Source organism: Dama dama, chromosome 30 (assembly GCF_033118175.1).
Source record: "Dama dama isolate Ldn47 chromosome 30, ASM3311817v1, whole genome shotgun sequence".
In the NCBI taxonomy this organism is placed as follows: Eukaryota; Metazoa; Chordata; class Mammalia; order Artiodactyla; family Cervidae; genus Dama; species Dama dama.
The window spans coordinates 50246044-50267138 of record NC_083710.1 but is presented as its reverse complement, the minus strand read 5'-3'; the positions used below and the strand labels follow the sequence as shown (position 1 = coordinate 50267138).

The 21095-nt window shown below is 38.3% G+C and overlaps 1 protein-coding gene across 3 annotated transcripts in view; it reads right to left on the bottom strand.

Annotated features, from left to right (window-relative positions):
* Positions 1–21095, bottom strand: part of PIBF1 (progesterone immunomodulatory binding factor 1) — a 222750-nt gene that overhangs the window by 9002 nt on the left and 192653 nt on the right. For 2 of the 3 annotated variants that reach the window (XM_061133609.1, XM_061133610.1), the window contains one exon: positions 3630–3803. In XM_061133609.1, the coding sequence (XP_060989592.1) occupies positions 3630–3803 (174 nt within the window). Of the gene's footprint in view, positions 1–3629; positions 3804–10113; positions 10451–21095 lie in introns of those variants that run through there. The other variant, XR_009691357.1, reaches the window with a different exon arrangement.

The window sequence follows — 21095 nt, the reverse complement described above, 5'->3', positions numbered from 1 at the left end:
TTAGTTCAACACTAAAATTCCCCACAGAGTTTAGTTTTAACAGCTAAGACGATAATTAAATTGGGGAGGCAAATAACTGTTTCTTTAAGTCCTATGTTACCAAATATTTATTATCTGCTTTGATCATGTCCTGTGTAAGGCAATGGGAACACAGCTTCTTTCCTCAAAGCACTTACATTCTATGGTTCAATTTAGTCTTTGTTCGTCCATCAAAAATGCCTGAAAAATAACCCTGCCAACATGTGTGATTTCAGCAGTCAAGAGTTTTCCTACAGAATACAGTCTGTGGGAGACACTTCCCTGGTGGTCCAGAGGTGGAGAGCTTCCTTCCAATGCAGGGGATGTGGGCTCCATCCCTGGTCGGGGAAACAGAGATCCCATGTGTAGCAGAGCAACTAAGCTTATGTCCTCCAACTAGAGCCCGGGTGCCTCACTGGAGACCCTGAGAGCTGCCAACTACGGAGCCCATCTGCTCTGCAGCCTACGAGCACAACTAGAGAGAAGCCTCTAGCTGCTAGGAAAGATCCTAAGTGTTGAAGCTAAGACCTGACACAGCCAACCAAAAAAAAAGAAAGACATTAAAAAAAAAAATGCACCTTGTGGGGTTGTCTTTGTATGTAAATATCACAGGAACACTGCAGAACATTTATATGATTATAAACTTCTGTGAAGAAAAATGTCTTAAGCTCTTATTCTTCCCCCTTCTCTTCTCCAACTCAGCTCTACCTTCACCCTGCAAGTGTCTGTTGCTCAGTGATGTCTGACTTTGTGACCCCATGGACTGTAGCCCATCAGGCTCCTCTGTTCACGGGATTTTGCAGGCAAGAATATTGGAGGGGGTTGCCATTTCCTCCTCCAGGGGATCTTCCCCACCCAGGGATCAAACCCGGGTCTCCTGCACTGCAGGCGATTCTTTACCATTTGAGCTACCAGGGAATCCACCTTCACCCTACTGCCCATTTAACAGGGGCTTTGTGTGTTTTCTTCATATTTTCAGTGTATATATAAACACGCACCTATCCATCCCTCCATTATTGAATTTAATATTAGGGAAAAATACCAACAGCAAATAATTTCAGCAGAAGGATCTGGAAGTAAATTAGAAATGTTCCATTTTAGCTATAGAACCAGAAAATTATGTAATGATTAGATCTCACTTTCAAATATTAGCACCATAAATTCCTATTAACAAGATCAGAGAAAACATAAGAAAAGCATTGCTATGGAAAATTGAAAATACTCAAAATAATAACTGTAGAAATTATGATGCTTTAAGATAATCATGGATGCTAGTATAAAAGAAGTCCGGGCCTCATTTCATGTAATCTTACTCCTAATTTTATAGATAAGAACCAGTTCAGGGCATTTCAGTGACTCGTCCCAGGTTACCCGGTCAGTTCCCATTCCAAATTCTACATTATTAGCAACATAGTCTTGATTTCACTGGTTTATAGCATGAGCTCTCAGTTTTCATTAGGACGTAGCTGAGATTACACCTCTTTTGAAATATTTTCTCTAGTATATAGGAAAAAGATTATTGTAGAAAAAAAGAATATACTGATAAGCATAAAGGAGGAAATAAACACTACTCAATTAAGACTTTATATTTCAAATCTTCTTAACCGTCTTCTCTTTGTAAAACCTTATCTTGACATCCTGGAGAAATCTGTTACTTTTGTACCAGTGACAGTCAGGATTTCAGGATATCAGAATCAGGTTACCCGCCTAAAGTCAGACGTGTAGGAGGTCAGGGTCAGAAAGAGTAGTTCATTGCTTGAAACAGAGAAGGGTCAGAAAAGCAGACCAGAGCGTGTGATAGGCTTAGGGTATGTGGCTGTGCCATGCGGTTTTCATCTGACCCTGCACTTCCCATTAGCACCTATGTATTCAATCTGCTCTCTTCTTGCAGACTATAATAATAGACACATCACAGTGTCTGCCATAATCTTAGCTGACTTTCTGAGGAGAGCCTGCCTAGCTGTAGCCCTTCTGAATGAACAGCCCTAGGCAGCTTTCTTTGGTACCAGATGATCCCTGGTCCATTAGTAAGGGCAGCCATTCAGTAGCTGGCTAATAACCTTAACACGTCTTGCCACAAGAGGTATACATCCCCCAATAAGGAGGAACTGTGTTGATTCAATTCTTGCTTTTGGAAAATACAGAGAGAACTAGTTAGAAGAGAACAGATTAGGGAAAGGATGCAGAGAAACATGTCTCAAGACAAGGAACCGTGAGCAAGTAGATAAGGAAGTGGAAACTATGAGTGAGCAGACACTAGGAGAGAAACAGCGAGAAGCCAAAGGACCACTACAGGAAAAGATCCGTGGACTCAGCCATGGAAATCCACAGAGCTGCCTTGTTCCCAGGCTGGTCAATCTAGATTTGCTGTTTTCTCCATTCTGTCAGCTCAGTCTGTTGCCACATAGATCCTTATGATAATTATCCCTTATTTCATTTAGATTGTAACTCTGTCATTTTTTTGAAAAAGGAGGTTGAACTATGTAATCACCAAGCAATCTCTCACATCTCATTGATCTTGAGTAGCATGTTCTGAATGTATAATGAAACAGCTTAGATCAGAAGTTCCCATACTTGACCGATTATTATAATCATCTAGGGAGTTGAAAAAAGTTTAAGATTCTGGGGACTCATTGACTCAGAATATCGTACAGAAAATCTTTCTGGCTTTGAGTCTCTATGCTCAGATGGTAAAAATCATGCCTCTTCTGAGAAATTAAGGCATGGAGCGGTAACCGTGTTGGAGTAAAGTGAAATATTTAATAAAGTTACTCCTAGTTTGATTCTGTTAAATTCTCATTACTTATTAAAACATCATTTTCAATATTTCATAATTTATTTTCTCTGCTTTTAGTCCAAATTTTTCTAATTTCTTGTTTTTTTGACTACTTTCTGTGCACATACATTTTTACATAATAATGCATTTCAGTTTTTTGGTTTATGTTAATATGATTGGTTTTATACTTTACAAGAAAACTCCTTACAGCAAAATACATTATTTTACAAATAAGAGGGGATAGGTGATATTTTATATCCTTTTTATTCTCATGTAAATTTATAAATGATGCAAACAGGGAATTCCCTGGCTGTCCAGTGGTTAGGACTCAGCGCTTTCACTACTGAGGGCTGGAATTCAATCCCTGGTCGGGGAACTAAGATCCTATAAGCCATGCGGCACGGCCAAACAGCAACAAATAGCAACAAACAAACAAAAAACCCCCAAAACAAACTTCTTTTTGCTTATCTGCATTTTCTCTTTTTTCTATAATAAACTTTCTTTTATATACAAGAGAAAATCTTTCAAAAGAGGTATGATCTCAGCTACATCCTAATGAAAACTGAGAGATCATGCTGGAAACCAGTCAAATCAAGAGTTTCTGATTTGTTTAAAATTTGTCCCTGGAGAATGGAAGATGCTGTATTAATGCTAATTACTGGGCAAGTTCAATATGCTAACTAGAAAAGGGACTAATGCAGATCTTTCAAGGCCCTTTTGTAAAATGACTATAGTTAGTCTGAAACCAATATGAGTGAGAGGAAGGACATATAAGTCAAATATATTTAGTGAAAACCAAAGACTAACATTCTAAATTAATTTTTGTTGTACTTACAAACAGTGTTGGTTTGGGTATAAATACATTGTCTTCAGGTTCTTTAGGTGCATTCAAAGTCTTTGATTTCTGATTTTCTGTCACGTTTTTGGATTCCATTTTAGTGAAAAGTAAGTTGTCCTCGGAACGCTTACTACGCATGTGAGTGATAATCTGTTTCATTGCTGCCAATTCCTGTTGACATATGAAAATAGAAGAGGAAGGCAAGTATGATTTTAGCAAGCAGAACTCATGATGTTGATGTTAAAACATTCATTTTTTTTCTTGAAGTAGAAAAAACAGTTGAAACAATTACATTACATAAATGAGGAAAGTTGTGAAAATAACTACATATTAATGTTCAATAATGATGCACAAAAATCTCATAGTTGTTAATACTGTTAAAAGATAAATATATCATTCCAAAGGGGAAAGAGGGGGAGGGGGAAATAGGATAAATAGGAGTATGGGGTTAAGAGACAAATACAATAGTATTATCCTGTTATATATAAAGGAGATCAGCAACAAGGATTTACTATACAGCACAGAGAACTGTATTCAATATCTTATAATAACCTATGATGGAAAATAATCTGAAAAAATATACATGTATAACTGAATCACTTTGCTGTACATCTGAAACAAACACGGTATTATAAACCAACTGTATTAAAAAAAAAATATTATTCCATAGTCTAGTGTTTCCCAAATTTTTCAGAACTTTGGAATCACCTGTGGAGCTTAAAAAAAAAAACAAAAAACTGATGCTTGTGTTCCAACCTGAGAGATCGAGAGATAATTGAACTGGGGTGTAGCCTTGGCTCTGAAACTTTTAAAGATCCCCAGGAGATTTTAACAAATTTGGGAGTCAGGGGCATAGCTACGTCCCCCGGTAGCTTTTCTACACATACTTGATAAACAGATTATTTATGTACTTAACTTTTTCTCTTCTACCTCTTAAACTATCCTACCAGCCTTTTTTGAAATCTTGCATGAAGATGCAAGGGAAAAAGTCTGAAAATCTTTTTCTTGTCTATTAATCAGCAGTTCAAACAATAAGTTTAATGTAACTTTAGGATTTCTTTAATCATGTTGTTCCTGGACTAAAAGACAGAAAACAAATTTATGGTTACCAAAAGGGAAAGTGGGGGGAGGGATAAATCAGGAATTTGGGATTAACAGATACAGACTGCTATATATAAAACAGATCAACATCAAGGACCAACTGTATAGCACAGGGAGTCAGAATCACTCTGCTCTACACCTGAAACATCGCAAATCGACCAGAATTCAGTAAAGACACAACAAAGCATATTACTCCCTCTTCTACAAATGAAAACCTGAGTTAGCTCTATCGGTCATTGTTTGAACTAAGGATTAGTTATGCTGAACTTCTTGAAAAACCCAGATCAAAAATTTCCCTCATTCTCTCCTCTACATCTATTTTGTCATTTCTTTTCCCCGTAGTCAAATCTTTAGCACCACACACTAACTAGTGGATATTTATGCTTAATTACTAAATTGACTTGATCAAACACAAGTATATGGAGAGAGGGCAGACTAAACTCTTCTCTACCTTATTCTCTGTAGAACAGTGGTAGGCTTTGTTGGAGGTAATTTTCTCCTATGATTTTATTTCATCTTCGTGCCAAGACACAAAAGTTACAGCGATAGAAAATGTTCTGCTTCCTTCTACTAATCTGTTTATAGACATCAGCTCTGTGTCGGAGCAAGTTCCTACAGGCCTTTTTTTTTCTGGCTGTCATTAGTTCTATTTAGAACCATCTAGCTTGAGTGGGTATTTTAAAACAGAGCTGTTGAGTTTAAGCCACAAAGGCTTTAATAACTCACAGGGCCAAGAGAGGAGCTAGAAGAACGATGCCAGAATCCTCTCTTTTCTGCAGGAATGGGGCTGGCTTGGCCAACGCACATGAGGGTGTGCCTACCTTCAGAAACTGCCAGTCTGATATACTATTTAAAAAAATTATTTATTTGGCTGTGTCCTGTCTTAGTTGCTCTGCAGCATGTGAGATCTTAGTTCCCTGACCAGGGATTGATCCCTTGTTCCCTGCATTGCAAGGTCGATTCTTAGCCACTGATCCATCAGGGAAGTCCCTGATATTTGAGTCTTTTGAGGACTCAGTGCTTTTGAGGTTACGTTACTTCCTTTATATGCTTCCCTATAGTGGAGTGTGTACCACTGATTTAATGTAAAACATGTCTGGTGTTACAGTAGATTTCAGCTCCTGTTCTAGTCACCACGCGGTAAGTAGAAGTCAGAGGGGAGATAATGGTCTCTCAACCTATCAAAGGAACACTTCTTATCTGAAAGAACCTCTTTTTACTGGTCATAACTTTTGTATCTTGGCATGAAGATAAAATATTAAGAAAAAAATTTCCTCCAATACAACCTAACACTATTCTACAGATAAATAAGGTCCAGGGAATCATACCTTCTGAGAGAGGGGAAGGTAGAGACAGTAAGGATGAGGAGGGAGAAAACAACAGGGATTCGGGGGTACCAGGCAGAGGGCTTTGGCTCCTGAGAGTCCAAGAGGAAGTCATGCTTTTGTTCTCTTTGGCCTCACCTGCTGCTCATATAGGAGCAGTTACAGGTAACAGATCACTTCTGATGCTGGTCAGGAGACAGAAGGGACACTCACAGGTTTTTACTTTTAGACTAGGATGACCGCAACCGAGGGTGTTGTCACAGTACTACTGCTGTTCATCTGACGTGTGAGCACAGCTTCTGAAATCTAAGTAAAGAACTCTGGAAAAGCACCAGAATTCTGTAAAATCCCTATTAGGGCAATACACAGCTACAACAGACACCAACATAAGATGCAGTTTTACTATGTTTTCATACAGATGATCTCTTTTATACCAATGGTAAATTTGAACAAAGAAAACTCCACTTAACATCAAATAGTATCAACACCACCACTGGAGACTGAGTGCACAGAAAGCCAAGCACAGGTAGTGGAAATCCTTCAGGATTCGGTCAGAAGTCAAAGACTCACCTATTCCGGACATGATTATTAACTGTGTAAACTTAGGAAATCTACTCTGATTCAATAAGCTTCAGTTTCCAAATTGATAAAATGTATGCTTATCTTACCGTTTTGGGTCTTTGCCAGTCTCCTAAGTGTTTGGATATGTTTATTTTGCATTTCTTCTATTGTGAGGGTGGGCAGTTTTCCAGAGTCTAAGAATATCACCAACTCAATGGATATGAGTTTGAGCCAACTCTGGGAGATGGTGAAGGACAGGGAAGCCTGGTAGGCTGCAGCCCATAGGGTCGCAAAGAGTCCGACACGATGGAGGCGACTTAGCACACACACACAGGTGATTAACAAACAATGTGATAGTTTCAGGTGAGCAGCGAAGGGACTCAGCCATACTTAAACATGCATCCGATCTCCCCCCAAATTCCCCTCCCATCCAGGCTGCCACATAACACTGAGCAGACTTCCATGTGCTATACAGTAGGTCTTTGTTGGTTATCCATTTAAATATAGCAACCTTGACTTTCTTACAGAGATCTCTCCCCTTCTTCTTCAAGAGTTTCTGCCTTTTTTCTCCTCATTGATGGAAATGCTTTTTTCCCCACATTACCTAAGATTATCTAGCTTCTTAGTCATACTGTTTGCTGGGATCAATTTTGTACTGACTGATTTTAAGACTAATGCAAAGTTGTTACTCTGAAATTTCCTTTTATTGCACATCTTGGCATGTTCCATTATTTCTCGTCTCTCTCTCTCTTTGTCATTTGATGGTAAACAATCTAGTAATTTCATGAGGGGGTACCGTGGTAAAATATTATACTCGTCCTCAGAACTCTGGTGGTATTACTTCTCTGTTTTCTAAAGTCAAATTTCTGGGAACTATGATGCCAAGCTAATCTTGATTTCTTTGTAAGTATTTTCTTTCTCTCGGAACTGTCAATATTGTTTACCTTTTCCTTGTAAATTTCTGTCTTTTTACCTTTTTCAAAGTTTTAGGAGAGTTTGTTCACTTTTCCTGACATCCTTCTATAGGCATTTTAACTTACTTATAGTAACTTCATGATTTTGACTTCAGCAATTTTTGAAAACACCAGAAACATTTTCTATACACTGCTTATTTTCTATAAGTACTAATTTCTCAAATCTTTTTGAAGAAAATAATTACAAAACCTTGCAAGTTCTTTTCTGTCACAGAATTTTTTTGTTTTCTCTGGGGAAGAGTCAGTCCTTCTGTTTATTGTCATTTTTTTCCTCTTGTGCTATTAATTTTCTTCCAGCTTCTGACAGTCTTTGGTTGTGTGTCCCAATTTATGAATGAAGAAACAGACTAAATGTTTTTTCTTTTTGCTGCTACGGGCCATTCATCTGAATGAGATAGCTGGATATGTGGACAAGAAAATCTGTCAAGCAGGTTTCACTCTAGGGTCCTCAGATGAAAAGTAAGCTCTCTTATCCAAAATTACAAAATGTGGAATGTCTTATTCAGGGAGACTTCTTTTTGGTAGTCCTAATCAATTCCTGGCAAATGCTCCATTAATTTAGAAAGTCATTTGTCAAAATATTTCTTTTAATTTCTGCTTTTTAAAAATCACAGAATCATTACTCATTCACTATAAAATTCAAGTACAGCACAAGTGCCATGCCTCAATTCTCTTTTCCTTATACCACTTGTTTGAGACCTTTGAGATTCTCCTATAACAGTCTGATTGATTATAATATTCATTAGTTCTGATATGTTTTCTAGTGATCTACAAAAACCTAATAGGATATATTTCATAATTCTAGTATATCAAATACATAAGAAAATTATTGTAACTTCAGGAATGAAGGAACCATTCATTAAAATGAACAAATGTAGAACTGAATCCGATTATATGACTATAACTTAAGATAAAATAAAAATAAAACAAAACAATAAAAACCATACTGCAGTACTCTACTCCTCAAAGTGGAAGAGTTAAGGACATTGTCATGAAGCTTCCAGATGATGACGATGTTGAAGATGATGACTGTACAAACACTCTATAAGAGAGATAAACTACTCTCTTGAACACGAACGCACATATCTTGGTCATTTAGTATAAACTATTTGCATAGAGGGTGGCATATTAAAAGAGCTCCACTGCAGAGCAGCTGCTTAAGAGTATTGCACAGTTGATGCCAATAAATGGCTGAAAGTTGTAAACTCTGCAAAGATGTTGGCAAGGGGACACATAGATGGCATTTCTTGATGAAAATAGCTCTAAGAAGTATAATGCAAACTCTGTGCTCCACTGGAGGCTACACTGAAGTGCTCTTTAGAGGAATAACAATGCATCTGGCAGTGAAGTCAGCATTCTGTGCGTCTTTCTTACCTGAGCTAACCCGAGGTAAAAACCAACCTTGTTTTAAACCAAAACAAAAGAGTCCGAAATGCAGTACTTGGATGCAATCTCAAAAATAACAGAATGATCTCTGTTCATTTCCAAGGCAAACCATTCAATATCATGGTAGTCCAAGTCTATGCCCCTACCAGTAATGCTGAAGAAGCTGAAGTTGAATGGTTCAATGAAGACCTACAAAACCCTTTAGAACTCACACCCAAAAGAGATGTCCTTTTCATTACAGGGGGCTGGAGTGCAAAAGTGGGAAGTCAAGAAACACCTGGAGTAACAGGCAAATTTGGAGTACAGAATGAAGCAGGGCAAAGGCTGATAGAGTTTTGCCAAGAGAACGCATTGGTCATAGCAAACACCCTCTTCCAACAACACAAGAGAAGACTCTACACATGGATGTCACCAGATGATCAATACCGAAATCTGACTGATTATATTCTTTGCAGCCAAAGATGGAGAAGCAAAAACAAGACCTCAGCAAAAACAGACCGGGAGCTGACTGTGGCTCAGATCATGAACTCCTTATTGCCAAATTCAGACTTAAATTGAAGAAAGTAGGAAAAACCCGTAGACCATTCAGGTATAATCTAAATCAAATCCCTTATGATTATACAGTGGAAGTGAGAAAAAGATGCAAGGGATTAGATCTGATAGACAGAGTGCCTGAAGAACTATGGAAGACGGAGGTTTGTGACATTGTACAGGAGGCAGTGATCAAGACCATCCCCAAGAAAAAGAAATGTAAACAAGCAAAATGACTGTCTGAGGAGGCCTTACAAATAGCTGTGAAAAGAATAGAAGTGAAAAGCAAAGGAGAAAAGGAAAGATATATCCATTTGAATGCAGAGTTCCAAAGAACAGCAAGAAGAGATAAGAAAGCCTTCCTGAGTGATTAGTGCAAAGAAACTGAGGAAAACAACAGAATGGGAAAGATTAGAGATCTCTTCAAGAAAATTAGATACACCAAGGGAACATTTAATGCAAAGATGGGCACAAAAAAAAGGACAGAAATGGTATGGACCTAACAGAAGCAGAAGATATTAAGAAGAGGTGGCAAGAATACACAAAGAACTATACAAAACTGATCTTCATGACCCAGATAATCACGATGGTATGATCACTCACCTAGAGCCAGACATCTTGGAATGCGAAGTCAAGTGGGCCTTCGGAAGCATCACTGCAAACAAAGCTAGTGGAGGTGATGGAATTCCAGTTGAGCTATTTCAAATCCTAAAAGATGATGCCGTGAAAGTGCTGCACTCAGTATGCCAGCAAATTTGGAAAACTCAGCAGTGGCCACAGGACTGGTCAGTTTTCATTCCAATCCCACAGAAAGGCAATCCCAAAGAATGCTCAAACTACTGCACAATTGCACTCATCTCACAGGCTAGTAAAGTAATGCTCAAAATCCTCCAAGCCAGGCTTCAACAGTACGTGAACTGTCAACTTCCAGATGTTCAAGCTGGTTTTAGAAAAGGCAGAGGAACCAGAGATCAAATTGTCAACATACGTTGGATCATCAAAAAAGCAAGAGAGTTCCAGAAAAACATCTATTTCTCTTTTATTGACTATGCCAAAGCTTTGACTGTGTGGATCACAATAAACTGTGGAAAATTCTTAAAGAGATGGGAATACCAGGCCACCTGACCTGCCTCTTGAAAAATCTGTGTGCAGGTCAAGAAGCAACAGTTTGAGCTGGACATGGAACAACAGACTGGTTCCAAATTTGGAAAGGAGTATGTCAAGGCTGTATATTGTCACCCTGCTTATTTAACTTATGTGCGGAGTACATCATGCAAAATGCTGGGCTGGAGGAAGCACAAGCTGGAATCGAGACTGCCGGGAGAAATAACAATAACCTCAGATATGCAGATGACACCACCCTTATGGCAGAAAGTGAAGAGGAACTAAAGAGCCTCTTGATGAAAGTGAAAGAGGAGAGTGAAAAAGTTGGCTTAAAACTCAATATTCAGAAGACTAAGATCATGGCATTGGGTCCCATCACTTCATGGCAAATAGATGGGGAAACAGTGGAAACAGTGGCAGACTTTATTTTTCTGGGCTCCAAAATCCCTGCAGATGGTGACTGCATCCATGAAATTAAAAGACGCTTGCTCCTTGGAATAAAAGTTATGACCAACCTAGACAGCATATTAAAAAGCAGAGACATTACTTTAACAACAAAGGTCCGTCTAGTCAAAGCTATGGTTTTTCCACTAGTTACGTTATGGATGTGAAAGCTGGACTATAAAGAAAGCTGAGAACTAAAGAATTGATGTTTTTGAACTGTGGTGTTGGAGAAGACTCTTGAAGAGTCCCTTGGACTGCAAGGAGATCCAACCAGTCCATCCTAAAGGAAATCAGTCCTGGGTGTTCATTGGAAAGTCTGACGCTGAAGCCGAAACTCCAGTACTTTGGCCACCTGATGTGAAGAACTGACTCATTTGAAGAGATCCTGATGCTGGGCAAGATTGAACTGAACTGAACCATTCTAAACCAAGTACATACTTCTATTGGAGGTTTAAACTACATCTGAAAGAGCATTTAAACAACATTTTATTATGGAAACTTCTAACTCCTAGTTTCTACTGCTTGACTTTAGCCATTATCAACATTTTGCCAATAAATTGTTTTTTCTTAAAAACAGCTTCATTGAGATATAATTCACCTGCCAATATAGTCATCCATTTAAAGTATAAAATGAAAAAAAATTTTTTCCATCACCTCAGAAGGAAACCCTGAGTCCTTTAGGAATCACTCCACTATCTATCCTGTCCTCAATTTACCAGCCACAAGCAACCATTAATTGACCTTCTATTTCTGTGGATTTCTTTGTTCAAGGCATTTCAAATGAATAGAATCATGTGTCTGTCCATTGTGACCAGCTTCTTTCACTTAGCATGGTGTTTTCAAGGTGTATGATGTTATATATCTACTAGTAATTCATTTCTTTTTATGACTGAGTAATATTTCATTGTATAGCTATCCCACATTTTGTTTAATCCATTCATCAGCTGGTGGACATCTGGGTTGTTTACACCTTTGGTTGCTGTGAATAATGCTGTTAACATGTAACATTCATGTACAAGTTTTTGTGTAGACATGTTTTCATTTCTGGAGTATAAACCTAGTTGTGGAATTGCTGGGCCATATGGTAACTTCATGTTTAATCATCTTAGGAACTGCCATAACGTTCTGTCAACATTGTTTTATCTACTTCCTTTCCAGTTATTTTGAAATATCTGAAAGCAGATTTCAGACCTCAGATCATTTCACTTGTAAATATTTCAGTAGAGATTTTTAACAGATAAGGATTTAAAAAAAAAAACAAAAACCCCAAAACATCATTATCACATCTAACAAAATAGTTTAAAAGAAAATGCAAAATTATTTGAGAGTTATCTATTGATACTCTAAGTGTCCAACGACAATTTTAAATCATTATCAAAGCAAATTTTTAGCACATCTCAATGTATGATTTTGAAAGTTTATTATTATTGGAGTATAATTGTTCTACAATGCTGTGTTAGCTTCTGCTGTATAACGTGAATCAGTGTGTATGTAAGTATACATATATATCCCCTCCCCCACCTCTCACCCTGCCCCCCCCATCCCACTCCTCTAGGTCTTCACAGAGCACCGAGCTAAACCCCCTGTGTTACACAGATGCTTCCCACAGTTATCTGTTTCACACATGCTACTGTATATATGTCAACGCTAGTCTCTCAATTCACTCAATGTATAATTTTTGAAGAAGGTAAACTATACCTTGAATGCCAATGCCACTAAACTCTAAATAGACAAAACAGATTTTTGTCTGGAAAATTAATATTCATGTAGTATTTACTATGTTCCAGGCTTTGCACTATGTATTTTACGCAAAAATTTAATCTTCAGGATCTCCCTGGTAGTCCAGTGGCTAAGACTCTGTGCTCCCAATTCAGAGGGCCTGGGTTTGATCCCTGGTCAGGGAACTAGATCCCACATGCTGCAACTAAAGTTCACTGCTGCCAGTAAAGATCCTGCATACCAAACAAAGACCAAAGAATCCATGTGCTGCAACTAAGACCCAGCACACGCCAAATAAATTGAAAAAAAAAAAAAAAAAATTTAATCCTCTGTTAAATACCAAGAGGTAGATATTACTTCAATTCTCAAGACAAACTGAGGTTTAGAAGATTTTAAGAAATACAGCCAAATTCATTAGCTATTAAGAAATGAAATCAGAATTCAAATGAATTCAAAGCAATTCAAATTAGAATTCAAATGAATTCATTATTTACACAATAATGCAGATGCTGTCTATCAAGGCCTTTGACAGTCACAATTTCAGGTTTGGAAGGGACCTTCAAGTTATTTAACCTCTATACAAAACAAAGCAAAGCAACAATAACAACCACACAAAGCAAACCAAACATGTCTCCATATAATGTCTACCCTTAGGTTTTAACTCCAGCCTTTGGAGAGATGTATTGCAAGTCTATTTCTGCCTCTTTCACATGCCTACTTCGAATTTCTTGTATCTCTCTAAATCTTTTCTACCCTGTTGCTGTTCAGTTGCTCAGTAGTGACCGACTTTTTGTGAGCCCATGGACTGCAGCACGCCAGGCTTCCCTGTCCTTCACTATCTCCCGGAATTTGCTCAAACTCATGTGCATTGAGTCAATGATGCCCATCAACCATCTGTCCATCTGCCCATCTGCCCATCTGTCATCCCTTTCTCCTGCCCTCAAACTTTCCCAGCATCAAGGTCTTTTCCAATGAGGTGGCTCTTCACATCAGGTGGCCAAAGTATTGGAGCTTCAGCTTTCTTCTCTAAACACCCCCAAATCCATTAATCTCTCTTGGCTGAATGGAATTCTTTTATCATCTTGATTATTTTCCTCTTATTATCTCCTAGTAAGTATTCAAAGTTTTGAGTCTAGAACAGAATGAAGTCCTGGCCAGAGCAGAGAAGAATAAGGCTTATCTACTCCTTATTCTAATGCATTTCAGATGATAAATATTTTTGGAGTCATACCCTATCTATCAGGGATAGCTTAGTGAGAGATCAAGGGTTTGGTAAATGAGACACAATTGTGCTCTCATAGCCTAGGGGACATAGCTAATCACTGACAACATTCTTTCCTGAACTTGGATATAATCTTAAGGTCATCCTCAACAGTGAGGCAGGTAGAGGAAGTTAGCATTATTACCCATTGCAGTAGGCTCCTGAGGACTGCCACTGCTGACTGAAAACCTAAGTGTGGGCACCTCAATTCTGTTCTGATTGGTTTGTACAGACCCCTTCACTCATCTGATTACTGAATTTCACCTTGGACTTCTAACGGCCTTGCCTCTGGTATACATGTTGTCTTGTACCTGGCTTTTCCTTCCGTACCAGTATTCATCTAGCTGTTGTCTGCTTTCTGGCTTTTATTATTTCAGTATAATCTGGTAGGTTTTGATGCAAATTCTTGTTGATTTCCATCATTAATTTCAGACTCCAGGCTCTTTGAGACTCTTTGGGGTCTGGAGTGTGACTTTCTAGTGCCTGAACTTCTCCATGTTATATTCCCAGTCTTCCCTCAGTGTCAGCAACTTGATACAGGATATAGATGTCCTAAGTTTAAATTAAAATACTGCCAAAGAAGACCATAATCATCTCATTTCACTGTTCATATTCTCTCCTGGCCAACACGTATTTCCAGAGACTTATTTTAATAGCTTTGCAGTTTGTTTTGTGCGTGTCCTTATACCCGAGAATTGTTTAGTTTGTTATAAACGGCTGCTATCCTAAGAGTCATAAAAACACAGGGTTAGAAATGATAGCAAGAGGTCATTTACTTGTTCCTTACTGATAAAAAAAGGTCAGAGAAGTGTACTTACTATTTAAAAGGAAACATACCAAACTTCTAAAATGTAGTGGGAAAAACACACATTTCATTCTTTGAAAAAAACAAAACAAACCTAAAACTAGAAAATGAAAGGCCTATGTGATACATAATAGATGTGAAAGTGTGATGTGAAAAATGTTAAAAGGGCATATGTACACAAATAAGGTATTTCTATGATGAGATAGAATGTTTCACCCAAGACAGAATTTTACCTGCAGGACACAACAGGGGTATTTGTAATTTTAAACCTGATGATGAAAAGATTAAAAAAGAAGACAAGGTACTTATGAAAATCAAAATAATCTGACCTAGTTCTGTTAAGTTTAGTACAAGTCCACATAAACATAGAGGTCTACAGAGTATAATCTGAAGCAAAAAATGTGTGTCTTTAGGCAATTCAAAATTGAGGCGAGGAAACATTCAGTTGCTGCTTCTGTCAAGTGGGTATAAGGCCATCACAGAGCTCTTTGGATATTTTAGTTATAATATAATTGAGCTGAAAACAATTAAAATATTTTGGTAGGAAGAAGTTATATTATCATCACTTTTACATAGTAGGTTTAGTTTTGTCATACTTCAAGTATATTTAAATCCAACACTTGCAATGAGTATTTTTTGCAATACTTTACTCTCTGAATTTCCTCAGACCTAAATTCACATACCCTTATGTGGGAAAAATAAGCATTCTCAAATTTTATAGGGAAAATATGACTTATACTATATATGTTTTAGCTTTCCACTATAATAATTACCTTTAAAACTCTTTTACATCTAGGAAATAAAAAACAAATTTGAACTTGAAGAGCACACTATGATGAGAAATGTATCAATCTGAGTAATAATTACATCTTCATTTAAAGAAAAATTAACTTACCCACACAGTATTTGTTTTAAGTCATGATGACTGTTCTGACTGTAAAATTTAACTGCATAGGTGTCTAAGAAAAACATGTAAAAAGGTATTCTTAAGGAAATGTCAAAATAGTTAAGTATGAACCAAAAAGAATGACACACATATAGAAATATGTAATTTGTTTGAGCCCTTTATGAAGTGGATTGCCTCAGGGGCACTTGTGATGCCGAAACGTCCCTGAAACTTTCCGAGAAATCACAAAGAACATAGGAGTTAGTCCTGGAACATAAACATACCATAAAAGAATGATAATTATACTGTGACTTCATTTTGCAGAAACCTGGCTAACTGCAGGGTTTTTTTTTTTTAAGTGACACACACCGCAGTAAGAGGCAAGTTATCTGGAACCGTGGGAGTTAGGCCAACATTCAGGCAAGTGTGCGGCCTTGCACATTCTAGGCACTTACTAAGAAGTGGTTGGTTAAGTTCTGGTTAAATACTAACTGAAATGCTTGTGGACCTTGAGAGAGATTATTGACAGAAGCACTGGGTGAAAGGGTAGAAGAAGCTCAGGTTTTATTTTTTTTTAATTTTATTTATTTTTGGCTGTGCTTGGTCTTCACTGCTGCTGGTGGGCTTTCTCTAGTTGTGGCTCCCGGGGGCTCTTCTCTAGTGGTGGTGCATGGGCTTCTCATGTTGTGGAACACAAGCTCTAGGGCATTTGGGTTCAGCAGCTGTGGCGCAAGCTGCCCCATGGTATATGGAATCTTAACACACCACACGTCGAACCCACATCCTCTGTCCTGACAGCCATATTCCTAACCGCTGGGCCACCAGGGAAGTCCGAAGTTCAGGATTTTAGAAATAGATGTATTATATTCCACAAATATATATGTTTGAGGGGGGAGAACGTGAATATATTAAAGGTTGGTTTCTAAAGCCCTCTATTTGACAGCCTCTAGTGAAATTACTCCTGGAGAAGGGAAAGGCTACCCACTCCAGTATTCTGGCCTGGAGAATTCCATGGGCTGTGTAGTCCATGGGGTCGCAAAGAGTCAGACATGACTGAGTGACTTTCACTCACACTCACACAGTGAAGTTATTATTGAAGACTGAAAAAGATCACAGTTTAACAAACATTCAATTGAATACTTGCACGTGTGTGTGTGTGTGTGTGTGTGTGTGTGTGTGTGTGTGTGTGTATACTCAGTTGCGCAGTCGTGCCTGACTCTTTGCGACCCCATGCACTACAGCCCACCAGGCTCCCCTGTCCACAGAATTCTCCAGGCAAGAATATTGGGGTGGGTTGCCATTTCCTCCTCCAGGCGATCTTCTCCACTCAGGGATTGAAGCTGTATCTTCTGCACTGGCAGGAAGATTCCTTATCACTGAGCCACTGAATCTGGGAAGCCCAAATGAATACTTACTATGTGCTAAATACTGTGCTAAAGGCTAATACCCAAAGAAAAACTAGGTATACTTCACTGGCAAGACACACGCATAATTATAGTGGTAGGAATATTAATACAAATATTTTTAGAGTTGTGGGAAAGAGATTTAAAAAAGCTTAAGTTTTTCTTTACTGAGTTATGAAGGGCTTCAAAGAATAGATAACATTTGAATTCATTCTTGAAAAGGAAGGAAAAGAGGGAAGGGACCTACATTTACTGACTTATTGTCATATGTCAGAAAAGTACTACATTGTTTAATTCTCATACAATCCTGAGTTTAGAGGGGTTAAATTATTGTCTTAAGAATCCGTAGTTACTAAGTAGCAGAGCTATCCTGTCTGTTCGATTGCTGTGTTTTTCCACAGTATTTCAAAATATGTGACGTAAAGAATATAAAGGTAATTCCAGCCTTACAATTTAATGACAGCTGAACATATACATTTTGTAATTCTGGATCGGACCAACTATCTACCTTCTCCATGTTTGCACCTAGCATGCTGAGGGTAAGCTGCTAGAGAAAAATTACACAGAATGGTACTATAATGAACATATGACATCTCACCTTGGCAATTACTTGTTATGTCTGTAATGCACATCACTCATTTATTTTATTTTATATCACTTATTTATTATACAGCTATTTCAAACTTGTATTTTTCTCAAAATTCTGATCCTGGGACTTCCATGGTGGTCTGGTGATTAAGACTCTGTGCTTGTACTACAGAGGGAAAGGGTTCGATCCCTGTTTGGGGAACTAAGATCCCACATACCGCTGCTCGGTATGGCTAAAAAAATCAACAGGAACTTCCCTGGTGGTACAGTGGATAGGAATCTGCCTGCTAAGGCAGGGGACACAAGGTCTGACCCCTGGCCTGGGAAGATTCCACGAGCCGTGGAACAACTAAAGCTCGTGTGTCACAACTAGTGAGGCTCCGAGCTGCAACTACTGAAGCCTGTTTACCCAGAGCCTGTGCTCTGCAACAAGAGAAGTCACCACAATGGGAAGCCTGCATACCACAATGAAGCCCCTGCTCACTGCAGCTAGAGAAAGTCTGCATTCGGCAAAGGAGACCCAGCACCGTCAAAAACAAATAAAATAAAAAACCAAATTCTGATCCTATCACCCGTCTTGCCATTAGAAAACAGCCATTAGATGGGAACTTCCTAAATTCTTGCCACTAAACCTACTAAGTTACTTTTAATATAATTTTTATTTCTCCTCTTCAAAATGGAAAAGGTGCCCCCTCCTATCTAAAGTTAAATCCCATCATCTCATCCTGGATCTCTTCCTTTCCCAGCACTTTTGCTCAATTGATCATCCTCTTTTGAACTTTCAGTGTCTCCCTCTGTTTGGCTCCTTCCTATCACCACTTAGGCTGGATACTCTCCAACTCAGGAAGGTAAAAGCCCTTGATCTCATGCTCCCTCCCTGATAACCTTATATTCTCTTAAACAGTTGTTGTTCATTCATTAAATCGTGTCCAACTCTTTGCAACTCCATAGACGGCAGCATGCCAGGTTCCTTGAGCTTGCTCTATCTCCTGGAATTTGCTCAAATTCATGTCCATTGAGTCGGTGATGCTATCTAACCATCTCATCCTTTGCCACCCCCTTGTCCTTTTGACTTCAATCTTTCCCAGCATTGGGGTCTTTTCCAATGAGTTGGCTCTCTGCATCATGTGACCAAATTGCTCCAGTAGTTGAAGGGACTTACAAGAGTCTTTTCCAGTAGCACAATTCAAAAGCATCAATTCTTCAGCACTTGGCCCTGTTTATGAGCCAACTCTCATATCTTACATAATTACTGGAAAAACCACAGCTTTGACTATACAGACCTTTGGAGGCAAAATGATGTCTCTGCTTTTGAACATGCTGTCTAGGTCTGTCATAGCTTTTCTTCCAAAGAGCAAGCATCTTTTAACTTCATGGCCACAACCCTTATTCAGAGAGTTACCTATTTTTTCTATTATTATTTTTCAACTTCTATGCATTTACCAGTTCACTGCAATCTGCCTTTTAGCACCACTGAAACTGCTTTTTTTTTTGTTTTAGCATTCTTTAAAAATCCAAATGACACTTTCTTTTTTTATCTTTGTTTGATCTGGCCCTTCGGCAGCTGAAGCCACTGCTGCCAACCTCCTCCCTACTGAATGGTTCTGGCTTTAGGGATCCACTCTTCCTGATGTGCCTGCCATTTCTCTGGTCCCTCCTCACTCTAGTGTGAGCTTTTTTTTGCTCTGCCTATCTCTAAACTATTAGTACTCATCAAGACTCTGTCCTAGGACCCTCTCTGTTCTCATTCTATACCCCTTCACTAGTTCATTCTATCTGCTTCCGTGTACACACTGTGTTTATGCTTTGACTCTCAAATCTCTAGCTCTAGATAAGTTCTCGTCCTTGGACTCCAGAACCTACCGTTTAAACTCTCTACTGAATATATCCACTTAGATATTTTCTTGAGTTCTTTCCCAAACCTATTTGTCCTATGGCCTTCGTAGCATCACCATAAACCCAGGACACAAGCCAAAACTCTGGGCATCAATTCTCATTCCTTCTCTCATCAGTCCCTAAATCCAATCAATCATCAAGCCCCGGGATTCTGCGTTCTAAATAGCTTTCAAATTGGTTCATTTTTGTTGAACACCAACATCACCAGTTTAAGTTCATGATACCAACTATTGCTCGATAAAACACTGAAAAGCTTCCTAAGAGGAGCTCTTACCACTGCCCCTAACACAGTTACAAAAGAACTTTAAAAAGAGCTTTTGCATCCATTTGTTAAAATTATGCTCAGTATTTTACTAGATACTTAGCTGATTAAAGGTATTTTTCCTGCTCTTGAAAGCTTAGATTCTAAGGACATATGATGAAATAAGAGAAGTCACTCTAAGGAATCATATTTCTTATACTCAAAATTGAATGTTGAATTTGAAGCCCTGATACTGTTAACTAAAAGTGAGATCATGAGAATCAGTCTTTTCCTTTATATTTTTAAAAACCTAATTATTTAAGATTTATATGTTATATTTTTTATACATAAAAGGTCTTAGTATAAATGCAGGCACTGAAGGGTAAAAAAGATTTCATTCCACTTGAAAGATAAAGAAAAAGCTACTTTGAAGCATCAAAAGTGAAAGAAAAGAAAAAGATTACAACACCTGGATAAGATATTTAGCTCTGAGTTTTCTGTCAACTAAGACAAAAAGGAAACACGTTAAATTACACAGTTTTCATTTTCTTAAAAAAAAAAAAAAAAAAAAAGATATAGCTTCATCTACAGAGGCAAAAATTTTTCCTGGAACTCACGCAAACAATAATTCATCATGAGATTTTTGTCTAAATGAGACTAAGAAGGATCATAAGCTTCTGTTTCAGGGAAAAAAAAAAGTTTTAACAGTAAGTATGTAATCATGGTTGAGTTACTTAACCATGAGTTACTCAGCATCAGTTTCTTCTGTAAAAGTAGGGACAATGATACTTATCTCAGGGGACAGCAGCAGACACTAAATTATGTAATATAAACAGAAGCACTTAGTAGGTCCCTAAAGTTTCAGAAAACAAAGAGAAATGGCACCAGATTTTGTTCTGATCTTCTATAAAGGCATGGATCATGACATTAAATTCTGTCTTTTTTTTTTTTTTTAAATAAGATTGATTTTTGGCTGTTCTGGGTCATCACTGCTGTGGGTGGGTTTTCTCCAGCTGTGGGGAGTGGGGGCTACTCTTCAGTGCGGAGTTCAGGCTTCTCTTACTGCAGAGTGCCGGCTCCAGGGTGTAGAGGCGTTTGTAGCTGCAGCACAGGGGCTCAGGAGTTGAGGTTCACGGGCTCTAGAGTGCAGGCTCAGTAGGGCTTCCCTGGAGGCTCACTGGAAAAGAATTTGCCAGCAACACAGAAGACACAGGTCTGATTCCCAAGTCAGGAAGATA